The 24,223-nt window shown below is 45.0% G+C and overlaps 1 protein-coding gene across 14 annotated transcripts in view; it reads left to right on the top strand.

Annotated features, from left to right (window-relative positions):
* Positions 1-23,841, top strand: part of BPIFC (BPI fold containing family C) — a 53,161-nt gene extending 29,320 nt beyond the window's left edge. For all 14 annotated transcript variants that reach the window (XM_070599833.1, XM_070599829.1, XM_070599827.1 and 11 more), the window contains 10 exons: positions 1,118-1,178; positions 4,268-4,359; positions 5,382-5,558; positions 6,718-6,771; positions 7,577-7,747; positions 8,362-8,429; positions 18,705-18,747; positions 21,222-21,285; positions 22,318-22,394; positions 23,239-23,841. In XM_070599833.1, coding sequence (XP_070455934.1) covers positions 1,118-1,178; positions 4,268-4,359; positions 5,382-5,558; positions 6,718-6,771; positions 7,577-7,747; positions 8,362-8,429; positions 18,705-18,747; positions 21,222-21,285; positions 22,318-22,394; positions 23,239-23,361 — 930 coding nt within the window. In that variant the 3' untranslated portion in view covers positions 23,362-23,841. The remainder of the gene's footprint in view (positions 1-1,117; positions 1,179-4,267; positions 4,360-5,381; positions 5,559-6,717; positions 6,772-7,576; positions 7,748-8,361; positions 8,430-18,704; positions 18,748-21,221; positions 21,286-22,317; positions 22,395-23,238) is intronic.
* The last annotated feature ends 382 nt before the right edge of the window (positions 23,842-24,223 follow it).

Genomic DNA, 24,223 nt, shown 5'->3' with positions numbered 1-24,223 from the left:
CGAGGTGTGGTTCTTTGAGCTCTGACAAGAAGCCGGTAGTTAAGTTTGCCTGGAGTTTATATATGACTCGGAGATCACAGACCTTTGCTTCCAGGATTCCTTCTGTGCTGCTGGAAAATGAAGAGCATGCTCAGACCACAGCTGTCGAGCCATGTCAGACCAGATTTCAAAACCTAGGGATGTAACCCCTGTCAACTCGCTTAACCTCTGTAAGCTTCTGTTTCCCATCTGTAGAGGGGACAGTAGTGCCTACCTCTCAGGGCTGCGGTGAGGATGAAATGGGGTTAAAACAACAACAGCTAACGTTTACTGAATGCTGACTACGAGCTGGGCAATTTTACGTGGATGACCTCGATTTCTACTCACAGTAACCTGATGAGGTAGATACAGTTATCATCCCCATGTTGCAGATGAGGAAACTGAGGACAGAGAGTACAAGCAACTTGCCAAGGGATTCAACCCCAGGCAGCCAGGCCCCCGGGCCTCTGCTAATAATCACATCCTGGGTGCTTTGCACACACCTGGCACGTGGCAGACCCATCCATGTTGGTACTCTTCCTCCTTCCCAAAGATGTGCTTGAGTCTGATTCAAGATTGATTTTCTAATTCCAAAGGGCCTAAGTAGATCTGAATAGATGTCTGACCTAATGGGCTCTCAACCCAGCCCAGTAGGAAAGTAAAGGCCACAGCTCTAGCCCCTCCCAGCAGGGCACAGCACTACTGACGCAGAGGTGGGAGGCGGGAGGCGGCCGCATGCCCTCTGCGGTCAGGAAAGGTACAGCCCTTCAGCAGCAGGTTCCTCAGGTGTGACAGCACCAGCATGGACTGGGGCACATGTCGTGTCATGCTACAGGGAGGAAAGCCAAGGGCTCATTCTTTTATGGGGCTAACTGGGTGTAGTCCCGGTTGCTATGAAGTTTAGCAATGACATACCGCCTGTACATAGGTAACTTGAGGCCTATAGGCATCAACTTATTTAAGGGAAAGTCTTGATGACCAAAAGCAGAATGTCTCCTAACCAGAGGGCTTTTGTTTATAGGGTCTAGGCCCATAAGTAGAGGTTTCCAGCACAATATGATAACCTGCATGTTTTTCTTTTCATTCCTTTTACGGCCAGCTCTGTCCCATTATCACAAGTGAGGTGGAAGCACTGAATGCCAATCTCAGCGTGCTGGAGGGTGAGTCCTGGAACTGTTGCTTCTGGATGGTTCTCTTCCACCTTCAAACTCTGGTGCTCTTCAGGTGTCCTTTTCAATGCAGTGTAGCTCCGGCTCTCCAGTCTGCTTTACGCTCTGCCGCCTAGAGCCGTGGGAAGGTGCATGGGAGCACACGGCCTGTGAATAGAGCCTGCTCTTTCCTGCTGCTGACCGACTTCACTGCAGGAAGGGGTGCCTTCCGGAGTCTAGGTGCGGGTCAGAGAATTAAATTCTCATGAGCCTTAATCCCAGCTCTGGCACTAAATCCATCCTCTTCAGAATGATTAATGCTAGTCTTGAGCAGGTTATCCCCTGGCTCTAATGCCCTCAGGGGCTCCTCGCTGTCTTCAGGATCAAGTCCAAACGCCTTAACATGAACTACAAGACCCGCCTGCCAGGCTCTGGCTCCCACTTGCCTCTCTCAGCTTCGTCTTTCACCTTTCTCTGCTCCAGCTATCAAACCGCTTCTACTGCCCTAACACCCCTTGCCTTCTCTCCTGCTGTCCTCTCTGCCTCGAAGTGCTTTCTCTCTCCTCCCTCCATTTATCTACTTGATAGATATTGAGTTCCTATTTCTTGGCCAGCACTGTGCTCAGCCCTGAAGGATAGAGTCCCTTCCGCTCCCCACCCCTCAATCATCCTTTGTCCTGTCCACTCATCTTTATTCTTTTAAGGTTCATCTCAGGCACAGTCTCTTCCAGGGACTCTTACCTGACAGCCTGCACCCCAAAGTTCTGCCTCCTGTGTGCTCACAGGACAATTTGCACGTATCTCTCTCTTTGCACTCCCTCCATTCATTCACCAGTTACTGAGCGCCCGTAATGGGCTGGGCCCTGCTCTTGGTGCTGGGGATGCAGCAGTAAGCCTAGGAGATAGATATCCCTGCCTTCCTTGGACTAGTGGGAGGAGACAGACAGCAAGCAAGATAATAAGTAAAGTTCATGGTATCATTGTAATAAGTGGTTAGAAGAAAAATAAAGCAGGGCAGGAGCTGGGGAGGGGTTTCTGTTTAAAACAGCACGGCCAGGAAAGGTACCACTGAGCAGGTCATGTGAGAGTAAGAACCTGAATGAAGTAGGGGGTGAGCTGGCCCCAGATCTGGACGAAGAACATTCCAGGTAGGTGAAACCACAAGTCCAAAGGCGCACGCGGGAGCATACCAAGTGTGTTGGAGGAACTGTAAGGAGGCCATACTGGGTGCAGAGGGAGCAAGGGAGAAAGCAGCAAGAGATGAGGTGAGAGAGGGGGAAGGGGATCGTTAGATCTTCAGGGCTCTGTAGGTGGGGTGGTTGTGAAGGCTGGCTGCTAGTCTGAGATGAGAAGTCTTTGGAGAGTTCTGAGCAAGCCTTGCATGATCTGACTTACATTTTAAGGAGATTACTCCAGTTTCTGTCTATTCATAAGAGACATGAAGGGGGCAAGGATGGAAGCAGGGAGACCACCTTAGAGGCAGTGACCCATATCAGCAATGATGGCAGTTGGCCTGGACAGATTGATGAAGATGCTGAGACACCATCAGGTTCTGGATGTACCTTGAAGGTAGAGACAGTGGTACGTGCTGACACATTGAATGTGGGCCATGAAGGGAGTCAGCCATGTCCCCAGGTTTTTACCCGGAGCAGCTAGAATTTTGGAAGAATGGAATTACCATTTACCAAGATGGGGAAGACCGTAAGAATAGGTTTGTAGTTGGACAGTCAGGAGCTCAGTTTCAGATCTGCTCTTACTATGTTGTATTAGAATTACCTGTTTCTATGTCTGTCTCTTCCTCCAGACTATGAGTTCCATGAGGGCAGGGACTTTGACTGATCTCTGTGTCCCCAGCACCAGGCACAGCACCTAACCCTCTCTAGGTTAATAAATATTGGATTGATGAAGGCATGAAAGGAGATGGGTGGCTGGACAAATGGATTCATGAGTAGATGCGGATGGATGAAAAAGAAAAGAATGGCTTGGGGACGTAGGGAAAGAAAAAGAAGATGATGTGAGCAAAGAACAAGTTGAGGATTCCCATGTCCTAGCTTGCTTTGGGCAAGTTTCTTTACCTCCGGGAGCCTTACTTCCCTCACCTGTATAATGGGCATGGTCCCGCTTCCCTCACAGTGTGGTGATGGGATCCGTTGAGATTGTGAATTTGAAAGCATCTTACAAAACTGTAGTGATACAGGGTAATACTGTTCTCTCACCTTGGCCAATCACTTCATCTCCTCTTGTTTCTCATCATGGTCTATGGAATAAACCAAACAGGGCATTCAAGAAGAGAAGATATGTACTCAGGTCCCTTCCTCCAGAACAGAGAGGAAGTCTTCATGTCACAGAGCACATGGCTGTGGTCAGGAAAGCAGCTCTCCCAGGCCGGGTTGGAAGCCCGAGCCCTACACCACTACACATAGCACCTGTCTCAGACTGAAACCCTTCTTTCCTATGAACCCCGCCTACTGTCCCCTGGCCCTCTGCCTTGATCTGCAAATGATAATACGAAAAATGAATTGAATTAGTAGTATGCAAGAATTTTCTTGGCCTCTCCAATTTAGGGAATTTTATTCCTGTATGTGTTTCTCTCTCTTTCTCAATATTTCGTTTTAAAAATTATTTCTAATTACAACAGTAATACATATACTCATTGTAAAAAATAAAGTTCTAACTACACGGAAGGCTATAACATAGAACTTGAAAGTCTCTCGTTATACCAACCTAGTATATTTGGCTTAATGTTGTTAAGTGATTTTTGCTTGTCTAATTTTCTTTTTTAAAAAGAAATATATATGCAGTGTGTGTGTGTGTGTGTGTGTGTGCGCGTGCACACACGTGTGCATAAAAGGGTATACCAAAATTTTACTGAGGTTTCTCTCGGGATAATGTGATGAAGAAGGGTTTTTACTTTCTTCTTTTGACTTATCTACTTTTCCTGGGTTTTGAAAAGTCAGCATGTATTACTTAGGAAATAGGATAATTGTTATTTTAAATGAAAGAGAATTTAAAATTCTATTGTTCTGGATAAACATTAATCATATGTTATACTATGCCTTTAACTCATGTAAATTTTTTTTCCTTGTTTTTTTTTCATTTAGTTTTAACCAAGATTGACAACTATACTCTGCTGGATTATTCCCTAATCAGTTCTCCAGAAATTACTGAGAATTACCTTGACCTGAATTTGAAGGTAACTTTATCATCATCAGAGCCCTCATCCTGGCTATCAACAGCCAGTTTTCAAGGAATAAATATTATGTGCAGAAGGAAGTATAACTACGTACTTTTCAAATAATTTAATTTGCTTTCAAGCAATTCCCTCATGTTTATGCTCTTTCAAAAGACTGTTGAACATTTTCTTGATTGGTAAATGATTGTTTGAATTGCACAACACATGTCTGCCTTCTTCAAGAAAAGTCTCATGATGGCTTTGTCTCTGGGAGAAGGTTTGAGGCTAAGAGGCAGCCAGTAGAGAGGTCTGCATTTATTAGAACTAACACATCAGTAGATTGCACATATTGATACTTGCATTCCTAACTCTCAGGTTAGTTAATTTAACGGAGGGCCGGCAACCTCTGTCAGGGCAATTATCATATGAAAATGGAGTTTGCTAATTCTAGAAAAGTGATTAATTGTCCTTCTGTTCAGTTTTGCCCCAAAGTTAATATCATTGTTATTTTAAATGCTTATATTTCAATCACTCAGAGTCATTCAAATCAGTTAAACGTTACACAGGACAGCATTTTGTAATAACACCCAATAGCTAATAAGGGCAGCATTAGGAATGCCACAAAAATGCTTTAAACCTATAGAGCCCTGGGGCCTTCTGAGTCTTTCTATGGCTCCCAATGCTCAGCAGTCACAGATTTTGAAGGTCAAGAGTTTGACATCACGACATGGCACCTCAGGAACTGTTAGAGCTGTCCCCTCCTGCTATATGCACCCACCTTCCTTTCTCTGAGAAAAGGACTGATGAGGAACTTCTCACTGTGTTCCACCCCAGGGTGGACAGACATGCCCAGATATGCTCAAGACGTCATCAGAGCTTTGAAACAGAGTCACTAGTCAAGGAGTCAGAAGGCCTTGTTGTTTTCTCATCCCTCCTGAGTTTCTAGTATTTTCCTTGTTGTGACTTGAGCAGGTCCGGCTTCTGTAGCCTTGCACGTTTGGGTCTTCATCTGATGCACTGGTCTTTCTCTTTGTTCCCCACAGGGTGTATTCTACCCGTTGGAAAACCTCACCGACCCCCCGTTCTCGCCGGTCCCTATTGTGCTCCCAGAACGCAGTGACTCTATGCTCTACATCGGACTCTCCAAGTATTTCTTTAAATCTGCGTCCTTTGCTTACTTTACAGCTGGGGCTTTCAATGTCACTCTCTCCACAAAAGAGGTGAGGAGAATTAACGGATGATGACAACCAGCACCAATGTTTAGTCTTATTATAAGTATCCCATTACGGGATTTTTTTAATGTCATAGTTTCTATTCCTGGGCCTGTTTAGACCATCACTCCTAGCAGGACAATGAATGAAGGAATCGTGAAATGAGTGTTGTTCTTAGCTGGGGAGTGGGGTTTCCAGTTCTGCTAATTTCAGTTTTTTATGATATTACCATTCTAGATTGATCTTAAATAATGCCAAGACCCCCTCCACTACTTATTACCTGTGACTTTGGGCAATTTCGATTTATTTAACTTTTCTGTGCCAAAGTTTCCTTATTTGGAAAAGGGGAATAAAAATTCCATACTCATAGGGTTGATTTGGGCATTAAAGAGGTTTAAATATATGTGAACATTCAGACCAATGCCTAGCCCAGAGTAAGTGCTCTGTAAGTGTTGCTTATTATCATTATTAGTATTATTCTGTGTTATGCCAACATCAAGATTTCTCCTGTTGGTAATTGCAACTGATGTATCTCCAGTGACCAGTGATATCACAGACAGTCATTGATTCTCTTTGCCATGCCCCTCACTTTTATAATGAGAACGCTTTCTCCAGCCAGTCAAGCAACAACTCTTATTGAGCATCCCCTATTAATCTTCATTCTATGGGTCTTAATTATACAAGTAGTTACAAATCTTGCATTCAAAATGCTAAGTGTGGCAGCACCAGCCACCATACAGTGCTGAGAATGAGATACTTCTGGCTTCAGACTTAAAAAATACTCATCTGTGAAGATAAATTCTTTGAGCATCCTATGTCTCAGTAATCTCTGAAAATGAAAGCAAGAACACAAGGCTTATTGTTAACCACTGTAGAATGTTTACACGTTGATCATACATATGTGGTATACACAATGTGCCCAAGGTTAAAAGGCACTTACTCAAAAACGAATGTAACTTCCTGTGTGACTCAGGACGAGTCACTTTACTTCTCTGGGCCTCAGATTTCCTATGGTTAGGCTATAAAGTGATCAGTCACCTTCAAGCACTAGACATTTTTTGGTGCAACAGCCTCATGATTCATAAAGGTTAAAGGGAACGCTAGGTTTTCCCTGAAAAGACAACCCAGGTAAAAACCTTACAGTGACGTCATGATCCTGATTTTCCAGATTTCCAGCCATTTGATTCCAAACTCTCAAGGCCTTGGCAGCATGCTGTCTCGGGTGAGTGCTCAGGGCTTGACCCCTTGGTTTGGATAGTATATTTGGTTTCATTGCAATTACTTCTGGTGGGTTCTTTATGTTCCTTTTTGTTCCAAACCTGAGTCCATCTTTCCATTCTGAAGAGCTTTTTTCTTTTCTTAAAATACCTGCGAATATTTACTGAACAAGTTACTATGTAAGGCATTGTACGTTTACAAAATAAATCAACTCTTCCTCCCACAAGGCTCCACTTCCCTTAAAATAATTAGCCCAAATGGGAAATGAAGGAATAGCGCCCATGTTTGTAACTCTGGCAAAGCAGCTGTGAGTATCACACCTTCCTAGCTCTGAGTGTCGGGCATGGCGTCCGGAAAGGCTCAGGTTCGCCCTTGAGAACAGAGAGAGGCTCCTGTGGCACCCTGGCTTTAGAGCCAGGATCGTGAGTCAGACAGACCTAGATTTGCATCCCAATTCTACAGCTTACTCACCTGGAGCCTTGAGAAAATTACTTCCCCTCTCTAAGACTCACTTTCTTCAGTTGTGAAACAGCGATTCTGACAGAACCTGCCTCACAGGGAGTTTGTGGAGATTAAATGAGATGATACAGAAAGCCCTGACGTGGTGCCTGGCACACAGGATGTGTTCAGTAAATGTCAGCTGTTATTATCATTTGTTTCTTGTGTGTTTTTGTTATTATGATCAAAGAGCTTCTTTTCTATCTAACTGCATGATGTAAGATTTAATCGCCATGGGCCACCCCAAGTTTGTGATCTCCCCTCGTCAACTCAACTCCCTGGTCTCCATTTCTTTCCCTGAACATGCGCAGTTGGCAGAGATCTACATCTTGTCACAGCCTCTCATGGTAAGGATCATGGCAACGGAGCCTCCTGTGATCAGTTTGCTGCCGGGTAACTTCACCCTGGACATCCCTGCCTCCATCATCATACTCACCCAGGCCGAGAACTCGACTGCGGAAACCATCGTTTCCATGGACTTTGTAAGTCTCTGGGGGCAGGCAGGCAGCCTGTGGATACCAATCCTGTTTCCGCAGCAGACCTCTGACCAGCAGTGGTCTGCTAAGTGTTTGGAGGGGTGGGATGTGATACGTCAATCAGAAGTGAGCAGAGGGTTGAGACTGGAGTGGGCGAGGGAGGGGAGGCCAGTGCTCATGCCCCATACCTTGTAAACTAGCTCCCCACCCTCCTCCACTGCCTGTGTGCCCTTCCCTCTGCTTCAGTTACGTTGAGAGCTCACTTTCTTCTGTCCTCAAAATCAGTCAAGGTGGAATTCAAGTTTATTCGAGCAGAGGAAGGCCAAACGCAACCCAATAGAAAGGGATTAATACAATGAACCTAAGTGAAATGTCTCACATACACGTACACGCACACACGGTACATAGAGAAGAGAGATTAGGAGAAAATAGAAAAATAATGTAAAGGAAATCCTTAAACCAAAAGTCTTTATAGTTAGTTTCCCCACCTGAAAGAACATTTTCAGAGCTATTTCTTTCCAATATCTCCAAGAATAAGAGAGAAAGTAGAGGAAATCATATTTGTGGCCAAAATGGACAGAGTCACTCCTCTGGGTAATGAATGTTTTTGTTGTCTGCAGGTTGCTAGTACCAGTGTTGGCCTGGTTATTTTGGGACAAAGACTCATCTGCTCATTGTCTCTGAACAGGTAAGGTTAAATAATTTGACTGTTGGAAACCTCAGTAATAAGTGAATCAACAGGCCATAGAGACAAAGTGAACATTAACAGAACGGGTGACGTTTCCACCAGATGGAGCATGAATCCCCTAAGCGCTTCTCCTCTAACATTCCAGATAATTTCAAGGTATGGACTTACCTACAAAATGCATTGCGAAGTTTTTCTTTTCTTCTTCCCATTGGATAATATTAAGATAAAATGGGCAGCAAAATAATTGTAAATATAATTCCGTAACATAAATGTACATTCTAATGGTACAGCAATGTAAATTAAAGTTCCTCCTCGACAAATTCAGAAAGCGTGCTAAGGGGGAAAGGCATGAAACTGTGAGGTCAAGGGATGAAGTTTCAAATCCCTGCTTGCTGCTTCTGTAACCATGATCGAGCATATCAACCTCTTTGAGCCTCAGTTTCCTTATCTGTGAAAGAGAGAAGTGAGACTGGATCATCTCTGAGCTACCTTCAGTCTCTGACACTGATCCCATCACTAGAATGTAGAGTTTAAGAAGACTGCGCCCCATGGCTTAGCTGGCTCACAAATGCAAGCCACGCAACGTGAAAGGGCTAGAGCAGGTCATGTACATAGATCAATGGACCAGTCCTGCCATTCAGGACAACCGTCTGCAAAGCCCATTTTCCTCAGCCCTATAAAGCCAATAGTTGAAGCCATGAACCAAACGACCTGGGAGGGATAAACAGAAAGATCAGATGGCCCAGACTAAATCCACGAGAGGAAGAAGAAGCTGTAAAACAGACAAAGAAAGCAGAGTCCAAACAGAATAGGAAACCAACAGAGGGGAGAATCCATTCAATCACCTGAAGTCAACTAGATGGTTATGAAGACTATTGTAGAATCATGGAAGACGTTTTCCATAAAATAATATTAAATGGAACAAGCAGAACACAGAACTCCATAAACACAGCAGCCAGCTGTGTGAAATAGTTTTCCATTTGGACAAGGAAGTGAATCACAAGTGGATTAGACTATGAGATTTTGAGACTGGTTTTTTCCTTAAAGTTTTCTTTGTAATTGTATTGTTTTCCCAATAAAAGAATAATAGCAACAACAAAAAAAAGGTAGGATGGTTTCCCAGAGATAAAAGATTTCAAGAAGGCTTGACCAGGCTTTACCCAGCCTTCCAAGGCAGGCCTGATTTCTCCATTAGGCTTAAAAGACCGTGTGCCTAGCGCCTGCAATAGTCTAGGGCGCCATGAAAATGTTTTAATAAATTTTAAAATAAGAATTAATAAAAGAGGGGCCAGCCCGGTGGCGCAGTGGTTAAGTGCACATGTTCTGCTTCTTGCCAGCCTGGGTTTCGCCGGTTCGGATCCCGGGTGCAGACATGGCACGGCTTGGCAAAAGCCATGCTGTGGTAGGCGTCCCATGAATAAAGTGGAGGAAGATGGGCATGGATGTTAGCTCAGGGCCAGTCTTCCTCAGCAAAAAGAGGAGGATTGGCAGTAGTTAGCTCAGGGCTAATCTTCCTTGAAAAAAAAGAAGTAATAAAACAATACAATACAATCCAGACCAGATTATATTATAGCTTGTCTTTATACTTATCTTTACAACAACACAGTCTTCAAATATAATTTTTAATATTTTTTTATGGAGGAAAGGCTCCCAAAGGCAAAAACGCCTCAGGCCCCCAGAAGCCATAATGTGGCCCTATTTCCAGAAGATCAAGGCTGATGAAACTCTGAACCTCCATGGGGGATCTTTAGGATGGCTGTTTTAATAGTTGAGAGGATGGAAGCCAGAGAGCAAGAGATGAGGAGGGAGAGGACAAAAGGTGAGGAGTTGGCAGTCTCTGAGCCAGGCCACCAGAGAGAGGAGAGAATTTGGAGTGCATTTTGCCTGAGCAGCAGGACTGAGTACAGGTGAGACCTCCATCTGTTTGAAGACTGAGAAGAAAGGGCTCTGGGAAGGGGGAGGCTGGAAATCTGGAGTGACGGGGGAAGCGGGGCAGGACTGCTAATTGAGGCAGCAAGCTCTTGAGAAGATAGAAACATTTGCCCTTGAGCGGGGGGCTGGTTAACTGGCCAGATCCGAAGAAAGGATTTAATAAGGATGGGACTTCGGGCTCGTGGCAGGCAGGGAGGGAAGACCTCGAGGAGCAGAGGCCAGGTTTGCTTCTCTGCTTAAATTGGGCGGAGCCTCATCTCCGATGCTCCTGCTAGTAGGAAACTGCACATTCAGTGGGCGTTATGTTTGTTTATGGGAGTCTTTGGAAAAACTGGTTGTAATCTGTTACATTCACATCATCCAAAGACATGTGTGACTCCATTCTCCGGCTTCCTACGGTCCACAAGCATGCTATGACCTTGTGGACACTAACCTGAAGGTAGGACTCCTGTCTTCCTGGAGTGTCCGCTGACCTCCCCAGAAATCTCCTTTAGATTCACTTGCTGGGGAGGCTTCCTGCGCCCTGAGGCTTGAGCAGGGTCTGAGCAGGACCAGGTACATAATTTGCAAGGCCCCGTGCAAAATGAAAATACAGACCTCTTGTTCAAAAATTGTGATAAATTTCAGGATGGAGACAGCATGGTATTAAACCAAGCACAGGGCCCTTCTGAGCACTGCCCGGGTTGCAGGCACGGAGTCTGAGGGTAGCTCCTGCAGGGAGGGCTGTAGCAAACCTCAGGCATTGAGCAGCAGACTGTGGGCAAGGCGGGTGGGCCCCAGCATCACTCAGGCAAACCAAGCAGCACTCACACAAACCAAGAGGCAAGACTTTGCCAGGGAGCAGAGGCTGTGCTGGGAGAGCAGCAGTAGCCTTTGGCAGCAAGAGCAGTCGCCCTGCCTCCCACCCAGGCCACCCAGCCAGCCCGCCACTCCCGGGCTTGCAAGTCCTGCTTTTCAGGATGAGCTGGTTTGGGCTTAGGTGATGTCAGAGACACACAGCAGGAAAAGGTGGGCAGTGGGTGGGGATCAGTGAAACATCCCTGAGAAGAACCGGGGAACACAGGGTCTCCAAATACGGCTCCCCAGAACACCACGGCCTTTCCAACCCTCCCCTGCCTCAATGTGTCTCTTTCTGGAGCTGCGCAGGGCTGGCCACATAGACATGAGATGTAGAAAGCAGAGACAGGTCCAGCGTGGTGAGTTTAGAGAGGTGGTGAGATCATGGGTTTTGGAGTCAGACTAGCTGGTTCAGATCCCAGCCCAGCTTCATTAGCTGTGAGGTCTCAGGAAAGTTACTTAACCTCTCTGGACCTCCTTTTTCTCCTCTATAAAATGAGGATAGAATAGAGCCTACTTCAGGGGGTTATTATGAGGAATACATGAATTAATACACGCAAAGCGCATGTTAAGCATTCAAGAAATGTTGACTATGGCGATTACTTAAAATTTGGGTATAATTAGGGGCACAGGCCCTGGAGTCAGGCAGATGTGAGTTTGAATTCTGCCTCAGTCATTTGCTAGCTGTGTGACCATGAGTAAGTTAATTAACCTCTCTACGTACTAGTTTCCTCATGAGCAAATAGAGCACCTCTCCACAGAGTGGTTGTATGGGTCGATGAGATATTGTGTGAAAATCACGGTGTCCAGCACAAAATCGGTGCTCAAGAAATGTTTGTTATTACTAGTAGCAGTATTGCATTCTCTTTCCCCGTTCTAAGATCAAAGTTTGACCAAAGAAAAGGGAGAAATTAGTCCCAAGAGACATGACAAGTCACGATGCTCTCAAAAGCTGTGGAGTTGGCCCTCAAAGTCATAAACCAGATTCTTCCTGCTCTATCTGCAATTGAGGCTCGTGTTCCAAGCACAGTTCTATTTGGAGGCAACCCCGATACAGGTTGGTCCACATAGTAGACTTTTTGAGATTATTTCAGAGGCCAGGTTAAACCATACTTTCCCCTTTTTTGGTCCTCGTCCAGAAGACTCAATTCCAACTTTTTTTTCTTAATCATATACAAAGCTCAAAGCAATCAAATGTATGTTATTGTTGAACCATTTAGAACATTGGAACCTTTTTTTTGACATTGCCACGATTGAGGCTTTGGATGCTCCGAAACTGCACCTTCTACTGCCATCAACACACACACACACACACACACACACGCACACCTACACACACGCCCTGCAACCCCTCCCACACAATACCATCAGAGAATGCAAATATATCTGATTCCCAGCAGATCAAATCACCAGCGAGCTCCACTCCTCCCAGCTTGGGCAGATACACATTTCCCAGCATGAGCCGTCTGAAGAGAAACCCAGAAAGGAACACAGGTCCGGGAATGGGTTCAGCTTCTGTTGGAATGATGCTTGGACAGGTCAGCAGAGCTCGGGTGTGGCACCGGGCTGACCTCCATCTCCACCCTCCCTCTGAGCTGCTGGGGAGCCAGGGCAGAGGAATGCCCCTGCAGGGTGGTCCCCATCAGAGGAGGAAACCTCAAGTGACTTCTTCCCCTTCTCCCTGACTTGTTGGGGGAATTTCCAGACTGCAGGAGGCAATGCAGTTAAAACACTGGGGACCTCTTTCACATCAAGAGGGTCCTTTAGTACTGGAACAGGTTCAACACATTCTCCCCCTTAAAACCTTTCGTTAAATCCACAGCCAGGGGTTGTCAAGCTCTTCAACTACTGGTCCTACCTGTCAGGCCGGCCAACCTCACTTCCCATAGCTCCCTAAAATGAACATTCTGCTTTAGACCAGCTCACCCTCAAAGTGACCCCGATTCCAATAAACGCTCCCCCACCCATCTCCTTTATCTGCTCATTTATCCGTACGTCCATACAATGAGAGTTTATTGAGCACCCATTAACAGTGCTCTGCACTCTTCTTGATACAAAGAGTAGCAAGTTGGACTGGCCTGGTGGCGCAGCAGTTAAGTTCACACGCTGCACTTCGGCGGCCTCGGGTTCGCCAGTTCGGATCCCGGGTGCAGTCAGGGCACCACTTGGCAAGCCATGCTGTGGTAGGCATCCCACATATAAAGTAGAGGAAGATGGGCATGGATGTTAGCTCAGGGCCAGTCTTCCTCCACAAAAAGAGGAGAATTGGCAGCAGATGTTAGCTCAGGGCTAATCTTTCTAAAAAAAACAAACAAAAGTAGAGAGAAGAATAATGGTTTCTACCTTCCAGATCCACAGCCTGGTGAGAGAAACACTCAGATTAACAGGCAGTTATAATATGGGTGCTAAGGGACATGGTACAGTGCTTGTTCATGGCAGTATAGAGAGGGCTTCTCTCAAAGAGCGACTTATTTTCCCTCCACATCACACACACACCCCCTCCAACCCACACTGACTTCTTCACCTTTTCGCACCTTCTCAGAATCCCTGCAGCAAGTCAAGTGGGGTGTAACCCACAGTGGAGCACCTGAATACACACCACTTGGCATTGTTCTCCAATGGCTTCCTGTACATGCAGCTTCTCTCCATCCCTCATAAATATAGAAATAAATTAAGTTCTTCACATTACTGAGCATAGAACGAGCACCTGGGAAACCTCTTGGCCTGCCAGTCTTTTCTCCATACTGCAGCCAGAGTGATCTGTACAGAACGCAGGCATCCTCTCCCTGCTTAGAAACCTTCCAGAGATTCATGCTCTTAGGATAAATACCAGAAGTCTAACAAGGCCTGAAAAACCCAGCCTGGTCAATCCCTGTCTGCCTGTCCAGGATCATCTTGCTGCACTGTCTCCCAGCTCTCTCTGGTCCCTCCACAGGGCCTTGGCAACCTCTGCTTGGACTCCTTCCCACTTCCTTCCCCCTTTTTAATCCTACTCATCCTTCATATGTCAGCTCAAGGACGTGTTTCCCTTTCTTGGAAAGCTTCCTGCACCCACCAAATTAGATCAGGTTCCTTTCTCATTTGCCTCAATGATCTTATTTCTTCCCATCAGAGCATCTGTCTCAATCTGTAATTAAACTTTCATCAGTGGCATTATTTGATTAATGTCTGCCTGCCCACTAGGCTATAAGCTACGTGAGAACAGTGACTGTGTCTGGCTTTGCTCACAATCGTCTCTCCAACCCCTGTCCCAGGGCTAACATATATTAGGTGTTCAATGAGTATCTGCTGGACGAATGAATGAATGAATGAACGCTAAGTGCCTACGTGTGCCATGCTCTGTGCTCAATCCTGGGAATACCAAGATAGTTAAGACTGAATCTCTATCCTCAAGGAATTCATAGTCAGAGGGCAACGAGGTAAACAATTATTATAGGGCATTGAGTGCAAGGATTGATTTTCAATGTCTTCCCTAGCCACAGGGTTGCAGGAGTGGCATTGTGAGTGCCCATGCTTTGGTCCACTTGACCTTCATGATGTCGTATTTGCTGTATCAACCCAGAGCACGAAGGGCCTTTTGCCCTGCTTAAGAATTTGCACGTCAGCATGATTTTCAACCAGGACAATAAATGTTCTCCAAAACTTTTAAAATAGGCTATACTCTTATGTGTCTGCAAGGGAGGGCTATTTGAGCTCACTTTCTCCCAACGTTTCTGTCGTTCTGTGATAAAACTTACTTCCTAGTAGCAGGACTTTAAATAGCAGGTTAGGGGCCTGGTTGAGGATAGAATATCAAAGACTGAACTCCGTCGCCATCTAGTGGTCCGAGTTGAGCTTGCGTGTTTTCAGAACCTGGGTGGGGAGGGCTTGCTCTGCTCCCCCCGTTTCTCTGCAGTCAGTGCGACAGGCGCATCCGTAAACTAACCTGGGGAGTGTGCCTAGAGAACTAAGAAAGAGACAGAGTAAGATGGCCTTAGGAGGAAAGGCTAGTCTGGTTCATGGGAAACCCCAGGCAAGCTTGCTCGTAGCAGGTGGTCCTGAGGTGGCCGATCATGGCTTGCGGTTATGATGAAAGGAAAGAAAGCTCACAGTGTGTTCCACTGTATGTAGGCCGAATTTCTAACCTGGTCTAGGCTGCCCATCGTAAGAGGTGGTGTGACCAGGAGATTGCATCCACCTCACATTTCCCCAGCAGTGCCTTCAAGAGTTTGTTCAACTGCTCAGCTCACTTCCTTTCAAGATGCCCTAAGGATTCTGGTCCTCACTTTCCACTGAGATCAGTTTGAGCCACAGTGCCACTGATAATGTCTCTGATCCTTGTCAGACTTCACGGTCCTTCCAGTTCTTACTCTTAGCTGTCACTTTGAAGCAATCTCAAAACCTAGTTCATACTAACATGATATTGGCTGATAAAAAGCAAATTTTCCTCTTCCAGGAATATCTGATCCTGAAATGTAATAACAGAAAGATTCTTGGTGGGGCAGGCCCCGTGGCCGAGTGGTTAAGTTCGCACGCTCTGCTGCAGTGTCCCGGGGCTTCACCAGTTCGAATCCTGAGCGCCGACATAGCACCGCTCATCAAGCCATGCTGAGGTGGCATCCCACATGCCACAACTAGAAGGACCCATAACTAAGAACATACAACTATGTACTGGGGGGCTTTGGGGAGAAAAAGGAAAAAAAATTAAAATCTAAAAAATAATAAAAATCTAAAAAAAAAAGATTCTTAGAAGAGGTAAGATCTGAGTTAAATATTAAGCAGTTAAAAGGAGTTAAGCAGTCAAAAAGAAAGGAGAAGGGCAATTTCAGAAAGAGGGAAGAGCACGAATGAAAAGGCACGAAGGCTGAAAGTATGATGGATTGTGCAAGGAAATTCCTCACAGTTGTTTTAAGATCTTTACGGGAGGCTCCATATCTTTTCGGAGACTGCAGCCCAAAATATGTTGCATATATTCAAATTCATTCCAGCTTAAATATAATTTAAATCTAACTATGAGTGGAGCTGAGTTAAAGTGACTAGTGGCCATAATGTTACTTGTTGTGGGCATTTATTAATTTTAATTTTTGGGGATTTTTTTGGTATGTGTTTTGAAGCCCATGCATTTGTTTAAGCTCAGTGTATAGTGCCTGATGAACAAAACAGCATAGCACTAAACAGTTCAGGGTTACTGAGTATAAAATTCAAGGCAGAGAATGAAAAGAGATGACAGCAGAGAGGCAACTGGGAGCCAGGATACAGAGAGTCTCGTGTGCTATATAAGTGACTTGGACTTCATCACAAGCCGTTAAAGAATTTCGAACAGGAGAATGTGCTCCTCAGACAGGCCTGTAACGTAGCTCCCGCCAGGGATGGTGTGGAAGATGGATTGGAGAGGATCGAGACTGGAGACTGGGAGATCCATTAGAAGGATGATGCAGAAATGAGGCTCCAGACCTGGACAAAAATGATCCATAAAAAGTTAAGGGGCTGCAAGATGAGGCAACATCCTGTAATGCAAGGGAGCTTTGGGATGGGCGTCAACAGATCAGCGTTCCGGTCCAAATCTGCTGTCAATATGTCCCCTCTTTGACCTCAGTTTCTCCATCTGTAAAATGAAGGGGTCTTCCCTGTCGATTGCTATTGCTTCCTATTACTGTAACTATTGCATTGAAAACCAAGTGTGTATGTTGGGAGGACTACCTATGGGTCAGCCCTTGGCGAACTGAGAAAGAGGCAGTGTTGGCCTTCAGCTTTCTCATGAAAATCCCCACAAAATATCAAGCATCCAGATAGGCTGTCACCCACCCTTACCGAATGGGCAGGGGCCCTCCCTGTACTGGGACCAAGTGTTCGATTGGTATTTGACACAGAATATCAAGGACATTACATGCTGGCCCAGCTGTTAGCCTTTCTTCTAGGGATAATAATGGCTCACTCTTACAGAGTGATAAGGATGTGCTAGGAACAATTCTAAGCATTGCATGTGCATTATTTCATTCAATCTCCACTATAGTCCTGTAAGGTAGGTATTATTCTTATTCATATTTTATAGATGAGAAAACTAAGATCCAGAGGGATTGAGTAAGTCTACACAGCTAGTAAGAGGCAGAAATGGGATTCGAACTCAGGCATTTGGCTGAGTCCCTACTTTTTAACAATTACACTGCCCTGCCTCTCATGGCAGATAGCTAACGTTTCTCTTATATGTTATGATTGAGCAGCTTAAAAAAGTGACACAGGTATTACAGATATGACAGCCTTCTGAGAGGTGTAGCCTAGACTGAGCATAGAATTTAGAGTCAAGTGGAGATTTGTCTTCTGGATCTGTCAGTTGCTGACTCAGTGACTTAGGTAATTTACTTCCCCTCTCGGATCATCAGTTTCCTTGTCTGCAAAAAGGGTGATAATAATCACATCTATCATGGGCTCAATGTGAAGATTAAATTTTAGAATATTTAGGTGCCGTAGTGGTTAAGTTTGCACACTCCACTTTGGCAGCCCGGGGTTCGCAGGTTCAGATCCTGGGTATGGACTTACACACCACTTATGAAGCCATGCTGTGGCAGGTGCCCCACATATAAAGTAGAGGAAGATGGGCACAGATGTTAGCTCAGGGCCAGTCTTCCTCAGCAAAAAGAGGAGGATTGGTGGTGGATGTTAGCTCAGGGCTATTCTTTCTCAACAACAACAACAAAAAGAAGGTTTATAAAGCTCCTAGAACATTGCATGTCATACAGTGTCATCACATTATTACCATCATCATTGTTGTTGTCATATTTATTAATAAGGGACTAGCCTGGCTTAGGGAAGTTACAAGGTTGAGTTCGGAGCGAGACTTGAAAAGTGTTTCTCCCATGCAAGTACTAACCAGGTCCAACCCTGCGTAGTCAGAGATCAGACAAGATTGGGTGCATGCAGGGTGGTGTGGCTGTAAACCAAAAAGTGTTCCTTAAGGTTGTTCTGCATTCCAAGTCGCCAACCGTCAGTCCCATCTAGGAAATGCACGTGGGGAACCCATCCCCATTACAGATCCAGGCCTTCTGCCACCCTGCTCTGCTTCTTAAGCGGCAAATACAGAGGTCAGGATGTAATGTGGACCGGCCTGGTGCCGCAGTGGTGATGTGCACACATTCCGTCTCGGCGGCCTGGGGTTCGCCGCTTTGCATCCTGGGTGTGGAGATGGCACCGCTTGGCAGGCCGTGCTGTGGTAGGCATCCCACATATAAAGTAGAGGAAGATGGGCACAGATGTTAGCTCAGGGCCAGTCTTCCTCCGCAAAAAGAGGAGGATTGGCAGCAGATGTTAGCTCAGGGCACATCTTCCTCAAAAAAAAAAGGAAAGATGTAATAGAATATTATATCCTTACCAAGTTGTGTGTATTTGTTTTTTAAAATAGAGTTTATTGAGCTAAAAAAAAAAAAAAATCCCCTTTCCTTTTTGTTTTTCTTTTTTTCCTACTGAGAGGGCTGTGTTTAAATCTTCCCTCCTTTAACCTCTTCCTGTTGGTTTTTGTTGTTTTGTTTTCAGATTCCGCCTGTCCCTGCCGGAGTCCAGCCGCGGCAGTATTGAGGTAGGAAGCAGAGCTCTCGGAGTTCCCTGTCCAGGAAGAAAGAATGAGCAACCTCCTGTCTGGTAGCCGGGTGACTGTTTTCTGTGTCTCTAGTGACTCAGTTTCCCCCACAAGTCTAGGTTTTAACTTTAAAATTCTTTCTGTAGCTGCTCGTCCACCACATCCACTAACTATCAAACAAGAGAGGAACTCTCCAGTTCGCTTTTATCTATTCAGAAAGACTTTAAGAACTCGGAAGACTGTGAAGACATTGTGTAATGTTGGAAGAACAGACATTTTGGGGAGATTTGTTTTTCAGGATAAAATAATGCTCTAGAGTGAATTTAAGATGCAGACTCCCGAAGGACGAAGCTATAGGTCAATTACGAGGCCGTGATTAAGTTTGCTCTTCGAAGGTGTTCTACCCATCTCCTAAAATTAGGTCAAGCCTGGTGGTGTAGATACCTTTTGGGGGGCCCAGCCTGGTGACCTCCTGATTGGAAGAGGACATCCCAACATGTGACTTGGGAATCTCTTCCCCCCAAGTTAGGGAAGATCAGCCAAATCAGTAAGTGGTGTCCCCGGCCTCATGGCACTTATGTTCTAGAGCAGTGGTTCTCGAATAGGGGCGATCTTGCCCCCCAAGGACATTGGGCAATGTCTGAAGACATCTTTGTCTGCCACATCCTGGGGAGTGGGGGGGATGCTATAGGCATTTGGTGGGCAGAGGCCAAGGATGCTGCTAAACCTCCCCCAGTGCACAAGACCGCCCCCACAACACAGAATAATCCATCCCCAAATGTCAGTAGTGCCACTGCCGGGAATCCTATTCTAGAGTGTGTGTGAGTGGGTGTCTGTGTGTGTGACAGGGTGGGGGTGGCAGACAGCAAATCTATATTGTATGTGCTTAAAAACACTGTAGAGAAAAATAAATCAGAGCAAGACAATAGGCAGTGCAAGTGGGTATGGAGCTGGGGATTACAGCCTTGGGGACGCGGGGAGGATGAGCCGGGAGTACCTGTGAAATTCACTTAGCACGTTGACTCCAGGTAGGCGTTAAATAAATGATGGCCATCGTTTCTATAAAAATTAATTTCACTTATTGCCACGTCTATGTCAAGGGGCAGTATGACATAATGATTACATATACAAACTCTGAGGCCAAACTGTGAGAATGAACTCCCTCTTACTGGCTGTGTGGCCTTGGGCAAGTCACTTAACCTCCCAGAAAGTAGTGCCTGAGACATGATGAGTTCTGGATTCGACTGTTACCATGTTCAACAGAAACAGCTACTAAGAGAGGAATAGATCTGGGGAAAGAGCCACGAAGCCAGAGAATTTAGCCAGGAGACCAGACAAAATGTTTGTTTATTTGTACAGAGGCATCCTGATTTCTAGGTCGGGAAGATTAGGAGCCAGTAGCATAGTGTCAACAAGCTGAAAAATAAGTCATATCTTTCATGCCAGATATTGAAGTCTAAAATATCAGTATTGTCTCATGCACTGTTAGCCACCCCCCCAACCCCCAGGGCATAGCCATTTGGTAGATGACAGACTAAAGTCAATCAGAATGCTCATCTGACTTTCTCATAAATAGTATTTCCTGAGCCCAGACAGGAGGCTAAACGACTCCAAGTCTTCCAGAAAGACCTAGATAAACTGCTTAGTATTAACAAGAGAGTGTCTTAACCATGGAATTTCTGAAAAAATGACATTGGTCCATACCAGGGATTTTGCATAATATTAACTTCTTTAATCCTGACAACAACCCTATGAGATTAGTATAATTACTTTCATTTCACAGTTGAGGAAATTGAGGCACAGAAAGGTTAAGTAACTTTCCCAACTTCACACAGTAAAGTGGTCAAAAAAAAAAAACACAAAAGGTAAACCTAGGAAGTGTGCCTTCAGAGCCACCATTGCTAAGCTGCAAAGAGGTTCTTATTGTTGCTAAGCATATAGGATGCTCAAAAAATATTCTTTGAATGAATTGATGTTCATCATAGTCCATTTATTTTTAATACCTGAATCTTCTCAGGAACCAACACTTTGCTAAGATTATACAACCACCATAGTTTATTAAAGATAAATTGGATAGCTGGTGACACCATTAACTTCAGAGTATAATATAATGCAAGGGAACTCCTGTGGCCAGGGTTCCCAATAAATTAAGGGAAAACTACTAATTGAGAAATCCATTCACTGTTCTAGATTGTCTTACTTGGTAGATATCTAAGCTGCCATGTTTGCTGCCACCATGGGATCGCTATGCATTTGTTGTCACCATGATCCAGCATAGAGGGGAGCCAAGATGTCCATCCTCAAGGAGGGAAAAAAGTTGGGGAACTCTGTAATATGGTTTCCCACAAAAAAGCTTTCGGTGTCTGGAAAGCTAGACCATCTCTATGGGGAGATGCTGGTTATTGCTCTCCATCCCCATAAGGTTTGGGAAAGTGCTGATTTGGCAACTGATCCGGTTCCCCCTTTCATTTTAGGTCTTGAGGTTCGAGAATATTCTGTCTTCCATCATCCACTTCGGAGTCCTCCCACTGGCCAACGGTAAGGGGTTCTTGGGAAAGAGTGTGACTCTGACATTGGCTAAATGCTGGGGATTATTTGGGACTTTCCTCCCTGAAGCTTGTACTTCTAGAGAGTTGTTATGAATCCAGGCCAACGCCAGAATGTGCAAAGTTTGTACCATCCACGATATGGTTGTGAAGTTAGTCATTCCAGGTCCAAGCCATGTTAGCAACCCTACTTACAGGCTCAACAGGAACAGCTACATCTGGCTGAGTTATGGAGATTGAAACCACTCTCCTTAGGCAGTAAAGTGTCTCCTTCAGGTCAGCCAGAAATGAGATTATTCTCCCTAGGGGCTATCTCTGTGGTTCTTGTGCAAGTTCCATCTGGAGAGACACAGCTTTTTTGTTTTGGGGGTTTTTTTTTTTTGAGGAAGATCAGCCCTGAGCTAAGATCTGCTGCCAATCCTCCTCTTTATTTTTGCTGAGGAAGACTGGCCCTGAGCTAACATCTGAGCCCACTTTCCTCCACTTTATATGTGGGACGCCTACCACAACATGGCTTGATGAGCGGTGCCATGTCCACACCTGGGATCCGAACCGGCGAACCCCGGGCCACCAAAGTGGAAAGTGCGAACTTAACTGCTGTGCCACCAGGCCGGCCCAAGACACAGTTTTAATGAATGACAATGCTAACCCTCTCCCTGCACTGTCCTTGTTCACAAACTGTAGCATCTTGCATTTGGCTGGGTTAAAATACATTCTGTATTAGAGACCAGAGTGTTCTCAGGACCCACTAATTGAGGTATTTTCAAAATATAACTTGGACAAGTTGCCAGCATTTTTCTGCCATCCAAATGCACATGGCTGCAGGTGTATGTTTGTTAAGCTTGGACTAATTAGCCATTCTTCCAGGAAAATGCCAGAGGCGTACCAGAGAGAATGACAACACAGAACCAGCAAGAATGAAAAGAGAGATTATCAAAAAGCTGCATGTTAGTCCCTTACTAAAAAGTTTGCCAAAACTTCTGTGCCCATGCCCAATTAATTTACATCTTGTTCTATATTTTAGCAAAATTGCAGCAAGGATTTCCTCTGCCCCACCCACACAAAATCTCATTCGTCAATTCTGATGTCGAAGTGCTTGAGGTAAGAATGCGCATATTCTCTTAACTGCCCCATTTCTTTTCATTGTAGGATAAGTCTCTTCCTATTTTGCTTACTTTTTGTGTTATTTTGTTCTGCTTTGTTTTTTTCCCAGCCCCTGGGATTTTATCAATAAAATGTTTAGCTCTTAAAGCTTGCAATTAACAATGAAAAGCATTTAAACTTGAGTTTAAAAATCAGAGCAAGTCTAATTTCCCTTCACAGCCAAATTTATTCACACCACAGTACGAGAAGATGCACTCCAGCATGTTTTCTTTTATTGCACAAGACCACCTATAAGGCGGGGATTATTAGTCCCATTTCATAGGTGAGGAAAGTAGGACTCAGCGAGGGGAAGAGGTTTATGTAGCTGGAAAAGTGTATGGCTAAGGTCAGACTGGCTTTTCTGATTCTCTCTGTCGGTAAACCTTAGCCTGAACCAAAGACCTTCCTCTGTTCAGGCATCTGTTGTGAGCTGTTTCCTGGTTAGTTATTATTAACAAACTTCAGAACACCTGTTCTCTTCCGTTTTGTCGTTTTTTTGTTTGGGGAGGTGGAAATAAGATTCTGATGGAATTCTCCAATCCTATACACCACCCTGCATTCCCTCTTCCCTCCCCACCTCCCCTGCTATAATTGCTTAAATCACCTAGAGGTGACAGGAATCCAGAATGGCCTGTTCCTAAGTCAGAGGCACTCACAAAGGGGGACAGAGGTAGGGGAGGGTGTGACACAGTAGGACCTGGTACAGAAGCCATCTCTCCCTCACCCCTCAGGCAAACGTAGACATCCTCTGGCTGCAGGTGCCCGAAATCTGACATTATCTTCATCGTTGCATCCTTTGCAGGATTTACTTTTGATTTCCACCAACCTGAAGTATGAAACGTCCTTAAAGCAGCCGCCAAGTTTCCCTGGTTGGGCAGATCTGAATCTGATAAGCAGACAGTTGAGTGGGAAGCCAGCCCCTTGATCGCCTGTTTGGAGTCCATTCCAGGAAGTAAATGGCCCTTAATCCCACAGCTACTGTAAACCCAGACGGAGAAGACAGTACATGCTGGAATTGTAAAGCCCTTGTGAATCGCTTAGACTGAAAGTTTTCTTTCTCAAGCCCTCAGGGACGTACAGTAAGGCAGCTGGGTTAAAGAACTGAATGGGGGGGGGGGGGGGCGTGTCTCCATGTGTTTGGAGGGCTGGATGTTTGAATGTGTGTGCATGTCTGAATGCACATTGTGTGTTCCTGTGTTTATAAGGTTCTGGGGCAGAGAGTGAGGCATGCACTTCTGACGAGGTGCGTGGGGAACTCTTCGTACAGATTTGCATCAGTTGTCATCTGTGGGGATCCCTCTTGCCTTCTCAGCTCTCTAGGGCCCCCCTTCCCTACATGTTGGATTTTATGTTTTCTATTTACTGTAACCGTCCCCTGTATTTAATTAAAATTGTTTTCTATCGATGTCAATGTTGTCTTTTTATTTGAGAAATTTCCTGCCCTGGATTTTCTTTTTGTTTTTTTTTAGTAAAATAAGACAGAGATGAGAGAATTTAGTGTCTTTAGCACTGATGAAAACTGAAGTTGTACAGATTTGAAGGCTTGATTTAAAAAGGGAATACCTTGCCTCTTAGATCTTTCCAGCAAGAAACAGAGTAATCACAGGAGGCTCTGGAAGTTGTATCATTTTTATAAGTTTTAGGATGTTTTCCCTCCCAGCTTAAATGAAATGGCAGTGCAGAATACTAAACCTAGATAATTCATAGCTGATGATATTAATGTTGTTAGGGGACTTAATCAATGGGGTAAAATTGGAGCAGAAGAGGAGGAAAGGGAAACCCATATG

Source organism: Equus przewalskii, chromosome 29, assembly GCF_037783145.1.
Source record: "Equus przewalskii isolate Varuska chromosome 29, EquPr2, whole genome shotgun sequence".
NCBI classification, from domain to species: Eukaryota; Metazoa; Chordata; class Mammalia; order Perissodactyla; family Equidae; genus Equus; species Equus przewalskii.
Note: the sequence above shows the minus strand (reverse complement) of the source record. Positions and strands in the feature narration are given on the sequence as shown.